Here is a 13333-nt window from a genome sequence, read left to right on the forward strand (position 1 = left end):
TGTTTTCAGTCAACCAACAAAGAATCTATATATATATCCCTTCGACTGAAACAGTCAAATGAATATAATAGTACGTTAGTTTGGGAATGATTTAGGTGAAAACTCTTGTCACCTATTTTTACTTTTCCTCTCCTGCTGTCCATGGCTTTTAAGGTCAATAATTACATTTTCTGGAAAAGATATGAGCAAGCTATAAAAATTACAACTTTCTCAATTAAGAATGGTATCCACCTTTGAGAAATGTACAGCTTTGCAGGTTCTACCTCGAGTTTCACATCTCTTTTCCCCAACAAACTGTAAGTAGGTATAAACGATAAAAATAGGAAATATGGACTACCACTTAGAAACAAGGTTTTCCCATTTTTCTAAATAAAAAAAAATAAAAAATCTAATGTTCCTCTATTTTGCCCATTTGCTTTGTTCCCTCTTAAGAGATACAAAAACACAGATACCTTTAGAATTCACAACATGTAGCTAAAATAAAAAAACACAAAATTGGCTTGAATCCCTTTCGTGGAAAACAAAAGTTCAGGCTTAAGCACGAACAGCACCAAATATTAAAAAAATGGGCTCAGCAGTGTGTTGGAAGCCTCAGCATTTATGGGGTTAAAAGTATCGACATCAGCAAAATCAACAAAGTAGCAAGTGTGGAGCGGGAAAGGAGAGTGGGAGAAGTGTGGCGAGAGAGAGAAAAACAGGGAAGAGGGCAAAGGAAGACAGAACACATAGTAGCCATGAGTAGGAAAGGGAGAGACACCAAGAAAAGAGAGTAACACAAGATACAATAGTGCTCAGTACTGGAGACTCTGCAGGCTCGCAGCTGGAGAGAGACAGGGTGAGGGAGGTTAGGCAGGAAGAGGTAAAGACCTTTAGTGCACTCTATGTAGAGAGAGAGCAAGATGATAGTGTAGAACATACAATCCAATGGGCGGCAAAAGGAAAGTAAAAAGTAAAAACAGTTAAATCATGTCAGCAGTGAAGGATACAACTCATCCAACAGCAGCAAGGATAAGGAAGAAATGTTCCAGTGGTGAGACATAAACAAGTTTAAGGAAGAAAGTCCTCCCATAAGGAGAAGGGAACTGAGAAAGACAAACAATTTATTTAACCATAAGCAAGGGCTGACCCAAAGCCCAATCCATGTAGTAATGGTTGTAATGCTGTCTGCAGTAAGACTGCATAGAATGGAGTATTCTCTGATTGTATAAAACACTTTTGGGAACGTGAAAAAATGTGTTTGTTGGCTGATGCAAAGGATTAAATTGCTTCAGCATGACTGCTATACATAACAAGAGAAAGCATGCATCATTTTCAGCCTTCAAGTGTCACACACTAGCTTCAGAAAATGCACATGAAAAAAATACATCATGCCCAAACCAGCTGACAGTGTTTTTATCAACCCACTTAGGGTTGATGATGAAGTTACTAGTGGGCATAAGTTGCTCAAAGTAAAAACATAACGATAATTTTGCTTTTATTCATACTATAGTTCACGCATACAAACACGCACACACACATTTTTATGTTTAACCTTGCATCTCACACCAAGAACATTAATAAAATACAAGAAGATAAATAAACCTTAAATTACAATAATGCCCAAATTACCATAAAAATAGAAATATTACATTTATAGATGCCTTGAAGTCTAGGAAAAATGATTGCACATCCAGTCTGCTCCTCAAAATCTTCTCCAATGATAAATACACCTAAAATGGAGCAGTCCATAAATATATTAGAAAGTATCCCCCACCATAATGGTAAACTATCTGTAGATGAAACAGGTTGCCTTCATACATACTTTGGAAGAGGAATATGTAAACTGTAATATGAATTCAATAGAAAACAAGAAGTATCATACTTTTGAACAGTGCTCTTGCTGTTCATGAATTCCTTAAAATAAGTCCTCATCTGACATATTTACACATCTATATATACAGATTCAATAGTCTTCATATAGCTCTCTGAGTAAGATGTGTTGTAGAATATATAACAAATGTCCTTCACTTCTTTCTTCACTGAGATGCCTGCAGTGTAGATGTGTGGATTTGATCTACTAAGATTTCAATTGTTTTTGAATTGATGACAACAACAGGAGGAGAGCCAAAAATCCACCTATTCCAAGCAGTCTCTTGATAAGAGCAGTTTTTTCCTTAGGAACCACAATCTGTGCAAGATCATTTGTGATTTGAGAAATTTCATGTGCCACGCATACAAAAATGAAAGTGCTGACGATAATGTTCAACATAGGATTTCCAGGAATCAGCACCAAGATCCCTTTAGTATCAGCTGCTAGCCATATGTGATATTGGCAAATAAACAACTGCAATACAAAAAAAAGACAGTAAATCATCAACTTTAGGAATCGTGCTACAATCATCAAAACATTTGATAATGCCATATTAACTCTTAAGTAAAATGAACAACTGTTGTAATTCAAGACAGAGTGAAGAATTACGTTGTGGACTTTTTCTAATCCTTGATCATAAAGAAGGTTTAGGACAACTGGAAGTGTGGAGATGGAGGTAAGGTAAGTGGAGAATGGGAGCTACAAAGTTGATTAATATTTCTATTTTCTCATCATTTTTCATAATCGTCCGTGTGTTTGCACGAGTGGGAAGATTTTCATGTCTCAAAAAATAAAGGGAGGATAAAAGATACCAAGATCTTCAAGAAAGCAGCATTCGCTGGACAAAATACGTTTCAGGTTTGGAGCAGTTGTTCAATGCAGGGTGCTTGAAAAAGCATGTGTAGTAGTCCATGTTATAGCCTTTAAGATAAAAGCAATATATGAAAAATATATGAGGTAATCATTGAATACAAAATGTGTCTTTGAAGATTACATTTAGGTGTTAAACTGGAAAGCATCAGTGAAGGATAAGGTTGCATTTATACTGACTCTATTGCTCATCACTGTGCTCTCTCATTAACAACTTGTGGTAATCACTGCCAGCTAGCTGTGGGACAGTAAACATCTTCTATAGCTGATTGAAAATGGGGCACTTGCACAAAAGTAAAATACTTGCATGCTCAGGGCACGTTACATGCCTCTGCCCTTATGAGTTGCTAACCGTAGCCAGTTATTTATGGAACAAGTATTGGGAAAGTCACTGGCAACAGGCAATGCATGCAAACACATGAATGTAGTAATGCTTCCATGCGATAGCATATTCAACATGTACTGGCTTTGCTCAATAATCTCTGGTGGGATACTGGTATTTTGTGATGGTATTTATTATCTTGGTAGATTTATTGTTAGTGGTTAGATCAGTGGTATTGGTAGTGGTATTTTTGGTGCGGTATTGGTGGTGGTGATACTGGTAGTGCCTGTGGTAGTGTAAAACATAAAAGGATTACTTTCTGTATTCAACTCATGCATGAAATAAAGAACTAAATGAGCAAATGTAGGATGGCTGAATGCATTTTGCATATATAAAATAGCCCCTTAGACATTGCAGTAGAAATATTCTATAGTTGACAGAATGATACATCAAGCAGCCAACAGCACGAGTTGAGATGAAAATATACCTCTCGGCTATCTAAGATGTGATGGACAATATCTGCAACTGAAAGAAGCGGGTCCAAAATCTCAAAGGTTGAAGAGGGTTAACCCAAAGACCTTGCCATGTGTATTGTAATCAATAGGACAAGAGACGCTGTGCTGTGCTATGAAATTAGACCTAATAAAGCCAATTGGTGTGAACAGACACATTAATGACAGACGGGTCGGATTGAGAGTCTTGGTAATAGATAATAGCCTATGGACTAAGAGTACAATGAACATTAAAGTTGGAGCGAGGATGTGGCCTAATGACTAGGGTGGTGGCCTCAAATCTGGGGAACCGGGTTTGAGTCTTGGCAACAACGCTCAACACCCTGTGATTCTGGGCAAATCACTTAATCTCCCTGTGCATAACAAAAATGAATGTGTTTGTCTGTAACACAACTGGTGCTCATGTATACCTTCGGGTTGAGTTTGCGCTATATAAAGCTCTAAAAAAAAATAGAAATGCTCATTCTATCCTATTCTTAACATCCCTTTCATATTCTCACATTGTGTGTATATTCAGAGCAACTCAAATTACTATCATGAGAATGGTAGCAGCTTAGGGTAAGACAAAGATGGTACGCTGGAAGGAAGCACTGAGCTGGAAATATCAGAAGAATGCATATGTGGGGTAGCCCACATAATGCATGAATCATGTATGTAAGACAGGCACATGGCAATAGATACCATGGTGCATCTACAATGTGGTCTGTTTTGTCCTGTCACCAGATAGCAGTGACAGGATAAAATAGACCACGTTGATAGCAGCAAAGAAGCAAAGAAAATATTTATTAACCGGGGCTATATAAACAGTTATTTTATTTAGGGGTGTTCCTTTGTGGAGGTGCGTTCCTTTGAAGTGACTCAAGTTCAATCTTATGAAAGAGCACCTATGGACAGTACTTTACCATAATGTTTTGACTGTGGGCATCAATGGTTAAAAACAGGTTTTTATCCCATTATGTCTGTCATTGCAAGTGAGTCCCTCAAGAAGAGGGATGGCGTGACCGTTCAGAACTGAAAAGAATGCGGATATAATGTTTGACCCTGAAGGACACAATGGGGGGGGGGGGGGGGGTGAGGGGTGGGATTGCTGGTCCTTCGTCAGTACTTGGTGCTCCGGCATTTGTTCTAAAGCACCCTCCTATACTTTTTATTAGGTCAGTTAAATCGGAATATTGCATTATGGTTCAAGAAACCAAATATGGTGTATGGTACAAGAGACACAAAGAAACAAAAGAGTCAAGGAGGAATTGGGCTCTATGGCACTAAGCCTCTGAACATCGGTGGAAAAACCACCTTTGGCGTCAAAAAATATATTTTGAAAAGCAGGGCACCATCCCTGCAATTATTCACCTCAAAATACTATGGCAGATGTGGGCCATTTCAAATTCTATTTAGTTGGGGTCTAAATTCAACTGTACTATTTCACTTAGTTAAGGTGTATTGAATATGCTACTTACCAGTATGCATCTGTTCTTGGCATGTAGGGCTGCTAACATTCATATCTTAGCATTAGATCGCCGCCTAGTGTTGGGTCCGGATGATCGCACATTGTTGTCCTGGAAGAGTCTTCGAAGTATCCTGAGATAGGTGGCTCCTCCCCTGGACTACAGTGCGCATGGGCATCGGCTCCATCCCCAGATTGTTTTTCGCCATTGTGGCAGAAGATGGATGAAAAGTGTAAAGGATGTCCATGCTAATGATTGAATACAATAGTAGATCTGCAGCTGTGACAGGCACCGGGGAGGAGGGTGGGCGATATGAATGTTAGCAGCCCTACATGCCAAGAACAGATGCATACTGGTAAGTAGCATATTCAGTTTGAGGCAAGTGGGCTGCTAAATTCATATCTTAGCATAGAATACATAGCAGTCCCTCCATTAGCGGCGGTTGCCCGTGCCAGCTGCAGAAACCTGAAAAAGTGTCTTGAGAACAGCCTGTCCCACAGCAGCTTGCTGCTTGGAATGCACATCAACACAGTAGTGTTTTGTAAAGGTATGTGGTGTAACCCACGTGGCTGCCCTGCAAATGTCCTCTAAAGGAATGTTCCCTAGGAAAGCCATGGATGCCCCCAATTTGCGTGTGGAATGCGCTTTTGGGGGTATCGTTAACGTGCGCTTGGCCTTGTGATAACAGATTTGGATGCACTTAACAATCCACCTGGCTATTCCTGCTTTGGAAATAGGGTTGCCTTTGTGTTGTGGTGAGAAGGCAACAAAAAGTTGTTTTGTCTTCCTAAAGTGTTGTGTTCTGTCTATGTAGTACATTAACGCCCTCCGTACGTCTAACGTATGGAGCATTCTTTCCGCTACCGTTTGTGGGTTTTGGAAGAATGCCGGCAAGTCAATAGTCTGGTTGAGATGAAACTGTGACACCACCTTTGGAAGGAATTTGGGGTTAGTACGTAGCACTACCCTATTTGGATGAATCTGAATGAATGGCTCTTGGATTGTGAGCGCTTGTAGCTCACTAACACGCCTCAGTGACGTAATAGCAATTAGGAAAGCCACTTTCCATGTTAGGAACTGGAGTTCACACGAGTGCAGTGGCTCAAATGGTGGTCCCATCAGTCTGGTGAGGACCACATTGAGGTTCCACACCGGAGCTGGCGGTGTTCTTGGGGGAATGACTCGTTTCAGGCCTTCAAGGAAAGCTTTAATAGCAGGCACCCTGAAAACAGAGAGATGCTGCCTATTTTGAAGATAAGCTGCGATGGCGGATAGATGTATCCGAATAGAAGTGAACGCTAGATTGCACTTGTAAAGATGAAGCAGATAGCAAATGATGTTAGGGATAGATGCATCTAGCGGGTTGATGTCATTGGCTGTACAGTAAATGACAAAACGCTTCCATTTTGCAGCATAGCATGCTCTGGTAGTTGGCTTCCTTGCCTCCTTGATGATGTTCATGCATTCTGGAGGTAGGTTAAGGTATCCAAACTCTAGGACTTCAGGAGCCAGATCGCCAGGTTGAGCTGTTGCGGATCTGGATGCTGAATTTCTCCATGGTTCTGCGTCAAGAGTCTGGGCTTGAGGCGCAGTCTTTGATGCGGCACCACTGAGAGTTCGAGGAACGTGGTGTACCATGCTTGGCGCGCCCACGTTGGAGCAACCAGGATGAGAGTCATCGCGTGCTGCCTTAGCTTTCTTGCCACCAGCGGTATCAGAGGGGCTGGCGGAAAAGCGTACGCAAATTTGCCTGACCAGTTCATCCATATCGCATTCCCCTGCGACTGTGGGTGAGGGAACCTGGCGGCAAAGTGTTGGCATTTTGCGTTTTCTTTTGTTGCAAACAGGTCTATCTCCGGATGACCCCACCGCTGGAAGTACGGGAGGAGTACTGACAGATGTAACTCCCACTCGTGCATTTGATGGCTGTATCTGCTGAGCAGATCCGCCATCTGATTGTCCTTGCCCGGGAGGTGTTCTGCCATGAGGAAGATGTTCCTCTGAATGGCCCACCGCCACATGCCCTGAGCCAGATGAGACAGCTGTGGCGAGTGGGTGCCCCCCTGTTTTTGAATGTAGTACATCGCGGTCATGTTGTCCGTCCGGACTAACACTACCTTGTTGCACAGATGTACAAGGAAGGACTTGAGCGCCATGAAGATTGCCATCAGTTCCAGATAGTTGATGTGCATCTTCTGTTGCTGCGTCGTCCATAGTCCCTGCACGGTGTAAGTGAGCAAATGAGCTCCCCATCCCTGGAGAGATGCGTCCGTCGTCAGGATTAACCTGTGGCACTGGCTCCTGGAACAGTCGGCCCTTGCAAAGGTTGTGTGGAGTCCACCAATGCAGAGAGTCGTATGCCCGACTGGTAACCAACACTAGGTCTGTTAATTGTCCTTGAGCCTGTGTCCACTGATTTGCTAAGCACTCCTGGAGCGGGCGCATATGTAACCGTGCGTGAGGGACTATGAAGATGCAGGAGGCCATCATGCCTATCAACTACATGAACACTCTCGCTGGAAGTGAGTGTTGTGGTTTGAGCTTTTGGATTAGAGACCGCATGCTGTCTATCCTGACTTGGTTTGGGTGAGCCATGGCCGTCAGGGTATTGATCGTCGCGCCCAGAAACTGCCGGACATGTGCCGGCTGAAGATGCGACTTTGGGTAGTTCAACGAGAAGCCCAGATCGTGAAGGAGGTGAATGGTAGTCGACATGTCCGCGGCGCACTGTTGTTCCGACTTGGCTTGAACGAGCCAGTCGTCTAGGTAGGGGTAGACATGGATGTTCTGCCTCCTGAGGTGCGCCGCCACTGTCGCCAGACACTTGGTAAATACTCTTGGGGCTGTGGTCACTCCGAAGGGTAGGACCTTGAACTGATAATGTTTGCCTTGGATAGTGAATCTGAGGTATTTCCTGTGGGACGGGTGTAGTGGAATGTGGAAATAAGCATCCTTGAGGTCTAAGGTTGCTAAGAAGTCCCCTTGGTTTAACAAGGGAAGAATCTGTTGTAGTGTAAGCATATGGAAATGTTCTGACATTATATACAGGTTGAGGGGACGCAGATCCAGAATGGGTCTGAGAGATCCGTCCTTCTTTGGAATAAGGAAGTACAGGGAATATACCCCTGTGCCCTCCTCCTCCACCGGCACAAGCTCGATAGCGCCTTTTTGCAGCATCACCACTACTTCCTGCTGCAATAAGTGCAAATGCTCTGCGGACATAGGCCGTTGCCTTGGTGGAATGTTGGGTGGAGTGGACTTTAACTCTAGACAATAACCGTACTGGACAAGTTGTCGCACCCACCTGTCTGTGGTGATGTTTCTCCAGACGGGCAGGAACTGCTGTAGCCTCCCCCCGACAGGTGTTAAGTGGTCGGGGGGCAGTGACAGAGAGTCACTGTTTGCTTGGGGTAGAGGAGCGGGAGTTGTTGTTTCCTCTGCCACGTCCTCTGGTGCTGTTTCCTCTGTAACCCCCCTTGTTCTGTTTGGGGTACGAGGATTGTGCTCCACCTCTAGAGAATTGTGATTGTTGACCCATCTGTCCTCTGGTGACTCCACGCGCACCTGAGCGACGAAAATTGTTGCCACGAAACTGTTGTGATTGTAGGGCCCCCATAGAGTTAGCAGTTTCGGTGTCTTTCTTTATTTTTTCTAGGGTGGTGTCAACATCTGGACCAAACAGTCTATCAGGATTGACTGGCTGATTAAGTATGGTTGTTTGAATGTCAGGTTTAAACCCCGATATGCGGAGCCACGCCTGCCGTCTCAGCATGACGCTAGTGTTAATGGCCCTAGCGGCCGTGTCCGCGGCATCAAGTGCACACTTTATGGCTGCGTTGGAGATCAGTTTTCCCTCCTCTATAAGCAGTTTGGTAGCCTCTTGAAACTGCGGAGGCAGGTGTTGTACAACTTGCTCTAGGGTGTCGTAATGCGCCCTATCGTAACGTGCCTGTGTATTTGCAATACGCCAAAAATTGGCAGCCTGTGCAGCTACTCTTTTGCCTCCTGCCTCTAGCACTTTGGACTCCTTATCCGGGGGAGGAGCTTCACCCGTTGTTTGGGAGTTGGCCCTTTTGCGGGCATTTGCGACCACCAGGGAGTCAAGCGGCAACTGTCCCCGAATGTATGCAGGGTCTGCAGGTGCTGGTCTGTACTTTTTTTCGATACGTGGATTGACCACTCTCGCCCTGGTAGGTACTTTAAAGATGTCCGCAGCATGTTTGAGGACCCCTTTGAGCATAGGCAGTGTCTTTACTGTCCTTTCAGAGACTGAAAAAGTGTCAAATAAAAAGTCTTCTTCTACTGGGTCAGCATGCATGTCCACATCATGATTAGCAGCTGCCCTCTCAATGAGTGCATGAAAACCTGCAGAATCTTCTGTTGGGGAGGCACGAACACTGAAAGGCTGTGGGTCAGGCTGTGGGTCTTGCCCCACATCCTGGGTGCTTTGGTCACCAATGTCATCATATGAATCCGGCTGTGCATCTGGTTCATTGATGGGGAAAGTGTATTGGTCATCCTCATCATATCCCTCACCCTCAGAGTGTTCTGGGGAAGGAGTTGGGCTCCTTCTTGGAGGAGGCTGGATAGGTTCCATGAGGCCTGAAGCGTCCTGAGGAAGCCTTTTCTTTTTTAGGGGGATGACATAGGAGTCCACTGGCTGTGAAGTGATTCTCCTCTTGTAAAGGGTCAATATGCCCGTGTCTGCGTCGATAAAACGCTCAGAATCCTCTTCTGAGTCGAGTACCCGACTTGAAAACGCCCCTGCCGTCGAAGAATCCGACTTCTTCGGCGCCGATTTTGTTGAAAAGGCCTTCGGCGCCTCCTTTGGCGGCAGAAGGAAGAGAAGTTTATTCGCAGGCTTCACCGGAGTGTCCATCGGCTTCTGTGGCGATGGCATCGGAGCCGACGTTGCAGAGGCCTTCTCCCTGATTCTTTGTAGTGAAGCGGCGACGAGGGACGCGTCACTTACAGTGGCCTTTGGCGTCGACGAGGAGGACTTGACCTTGCCCTCGGATCCGACGTCCTGTTGCCCCTTCTGAGTTTTTGACGATGATGCCGCAGCCGCCGACCCAGAGTCCTTGGACCGATGCGCAGATGTACCAGCCTTTGATCCGTGTGTCTTTTTCGGCTCTGTCTCCACCACGCGTCCAACTAACGGAGTCCCAGTCGGAACCGGAGCCGTTTCGCTGGCTGTCGCGGGCTTTGACGGCGCCGCAGCGGTCGACCCGTGCCGACCACCCTTCTTAGAAGATCCCTCCTCTGTCGTCGATTTTGACACTGTGGAATCGACAGACTTCTTCGACTTCTGTGGCCCGGAGGTCGACGGAGTCGATGAAGCAGCGGGTTTGGTCGTTGTCGTTGGTACGGCCGCCATTTTAGGTGTGCTCGAATCCATAAGTTTCGGTTTCGATTTTGGGTCGGCCATTTTAGGTGTAGTCGATACCGTAGGTTTCGGTTTCGGTTTCGATAAGGCCTGCCCAGCAAGTTTGTCCGTGGCCGGGCCGGACGGCGGGGCCGTGGCTTGCGGTACGGGGTCTAGGGTAAGGCCGACAGGCGATCCCGTCTCTGAGACTCCAGGCCTACATACTGGATCCTTCCCCAACAAGCATTTGCAATGCAATAGGTCTCGCATTTAGGCGAGTTTGAGCCATTGACATTGCAAATAACAATGCCTTTTTTTGTTTTCGTTTTCAAAACATAAGTAAAAGGCATTTTAATTTAGAATGCAAATAGCTTAAACTTGCGTAAATGCGAGACGTGTTGCATTGCATTCTTTGGAAAGACGAGTTGGCAATTTGTAGAAATGTAATAATAGAAGTTAAGGCAAACGTGACGGAGTAGGCTGTGTTTAGAGAAATAAGGTGTAAGGTGATGAAAAGTATGAAAATGTCAGAAAAAAAGGAGAGGAGACAATCTTAGGTTTTAAGTCGTGGTAGGTTTATGCAGGGTTTTAGGAATATACAGGAGGCATTTTCATTTAGTATGCAATATGAGGATGCAATACTGTAGAAAGAAACATTATTATTTGCATGGAATATAGCGCTGTATTCGATACTTTGGACAGGCACTAGATTCAGGTGAACAGTAGTCCCACTGCTGAGATACCACTAGAGCACTGCCTGAGCAGATCAGCCCCGGACTTCACAGAACACTGGGGCATTTTATCAAGGCAGGCGATATGAAATTATCGGCGCTTTTGCGGCCGTTTTTCGGCCGCAAAGCGGCAATAATTTCATCGCCCTATTAGCAAGCTGTCGCTAACATCAGTTAGTGACAGCTTTGAGGCGATAGCGAGCGGTTTGGGGCACGCTTTGCATGTCATCGATATTTATTACTAATGACATGCAAAGTGGGCGTACCTAACCTGTTAGCGACTGAAAGCAGTCGCTAACATCGCTATCGCCTATTATCAACGCAGGTGTAGCGATAAAAAAAATTGCGCTAGGCGCGAATATCGCTAAAACTAACGCCTGCTCAGACCACTTCTTACCTGTATATCCAATGGGAGTTGGATATTCAGGTTAAGATCCTATTGGCATTAATGCCTGAATATCGCTTGATTTCCAGTGATATTCACGCATTTCGCCGCTATCGCCGTATATTTTATCAAATTTGAGATAAACGTTGCTAATAGCACGTTATCTCAGCAATTAAATCCGGCGATGCTCGGCAATAAAAAAAAATGTTGCTAAGCTCATTTAGCGATAAATATCGCCAGTTGTTGATAATATGACCCACTGTCTTTCGTTGGATCATTGGGGGAGGGGGCTGTGGTTTCTGTTCAAGCTGGGATGTTTTTTGGCCAGGCCTGTTCTTTTGTCTTTCTCTGATTGCTGTGTCTGGAAGGTTGGGGTGTAGAGATTCCACACCTTCTCCTGCCTCTGTTATGGGCACTCCTGCTTGGAGGCAGCCCTGTGCTCCCTGCTGGCTGAGGCATAATTTACACAAAGGCTGTGTGTGGGAGGAGGGGGTGGGTGGCTCTAAGATGGACACTTAAAAGAGAACAGCCCTAAATTGGTCTGCAGCAGATTTTAACAAGGGAAGGAAAAAACGATTCTTCAAATAGAAGTGAGGTGCGTTCATCGGTGTAATCGGTTTCCGCTCTGTGGTCTCTGTTCCTCACAGGTTATTTGTAGCTTTTAGTTGCTGGAATACAGCAGATAGAGGGTTAAAATGGACTCGGGACTGCTCACATACAGCAGCAAAGTCAGGGAGCAACAGGCTTTCTAAATATGCATCAACACAGTCCAAATTGCTGCCCACAGACTCCCATAGCGCTTGTGGATACAAAACAGCAGGAGGGAAGGGCGACATCGCATGTCTGGCCCACACTGTGCAGTGTAAAAAGTGGAACTACGAATTCCAGAATGCAAACTGCTTTAGACTTTTAAAAAACGAAAAAGAAAGTGGCTCCAAGTGTCACTCGTGGTACACGGGCAGCTGAGCACTCGCTCAACATCTGTGCAAGGCCCTCGGAATTGTGTTACCGTAACCGGTAATGGCCTTTCTGGTGTATAGCGCCCAGAGAACACTGCCCGGGATTTTTTCCATTGACCTGATTTCTTGAGGGTCTATGCATCAAGCAATACATTGTTTAGGTGTACTGAACAAGTTACTACTTGTGTAACGATATATCTGTAAGAGACATTAGTTAGTATTAGATTCCTTACCTTAGAATATCCCCAGGCGTCAGACTGGATCCGGAAATTTTTGCGTAGCAGTACCCTTGCGCGTCGGTAGGCGTCGTCTGCGGCTCCGCGTCCGTCGTCGGCGCCGTGATGACGTCGTCGGAGTACTTAGACGCCGCCTCCGCGTGCTGACGTCAGTTCTTAGACACAGCTTTTCCGCGCCAGAAACGCAGAGCCATGTTGAAAACCAACACTGGTGCCATTGAAACTAGGGCCCTGAAAGGGGACAACCCTAACCCTAGGTTATTGGTTCGCAGAACGGGGAGGATGGGTAGGTCGGTAAGGAATCTAATACTAACTAATGTCTCTTACAGATATATCGTTACACAAGTAGTAACTTGTGCATCTGAAAGAGACACGTTAGTATTAGATTCCTTACCTTAGAATAGATACCCCAGCAATACCAACCCCGGTGGTGGGTCTGCGAACCAAAATCACACCAGAAAGTCCCGGAGGACGGAACGGCCAAAGAAGCCATCCCTCCGGACTTGGCTGTCCAGGCAGTAGTGTCTTGCAAACGTGTGCAGCGATGCCCACGTAGCTGCCTGACAGATGTCTTGTAAGGGCACACCCCTGCCCAGGGCAGTGGTAGCCGCCGTTGCTCGGGTAGAATGAGCCCGCAGTCCAACCGGGGGCTCCTTCCT

General features: G+C 45.4%; 1 protein-coding gene across 1 annotated transcript in view; it reads right to left on the minus strand.

The window, feature by feature from the left end:
- Window positions 1–1457: 1457 nt before the first annotated feature.
- Window positions 1458–13333, minus strand: part of CASD1 (CAS1 domain sialic acid O acetyltransferase 1) — a 256795-nt gene continuing 244919 nt past the window's right edge. Inside the window, exon 18 of the mRNA XM_078663740.1 lies at window positions 1458–2323. Coding sequence (XP_078519866.1) covers window positions 2057–2323 — 267 coding nt within the window. The 3' untranslated portion in view covers window positions 1458–2056. The remainder of the gene's footprint in view (window positions 2324–13333) is intronic.

This window comes from Lissotriton helveticus, chromosome 10 (genome assembly GCF_964261635.1).
Source record: "Lissotriton helveticus chromosome 10, aLisHel1.1, whole genome shotgun sequence".
Taxonomy (NCBI): Eukaryota; Metazoa; Chordata; class Amphibia; order Caudata; family Salamandridae; genus Lissotriton; species Lissotriton helveticus.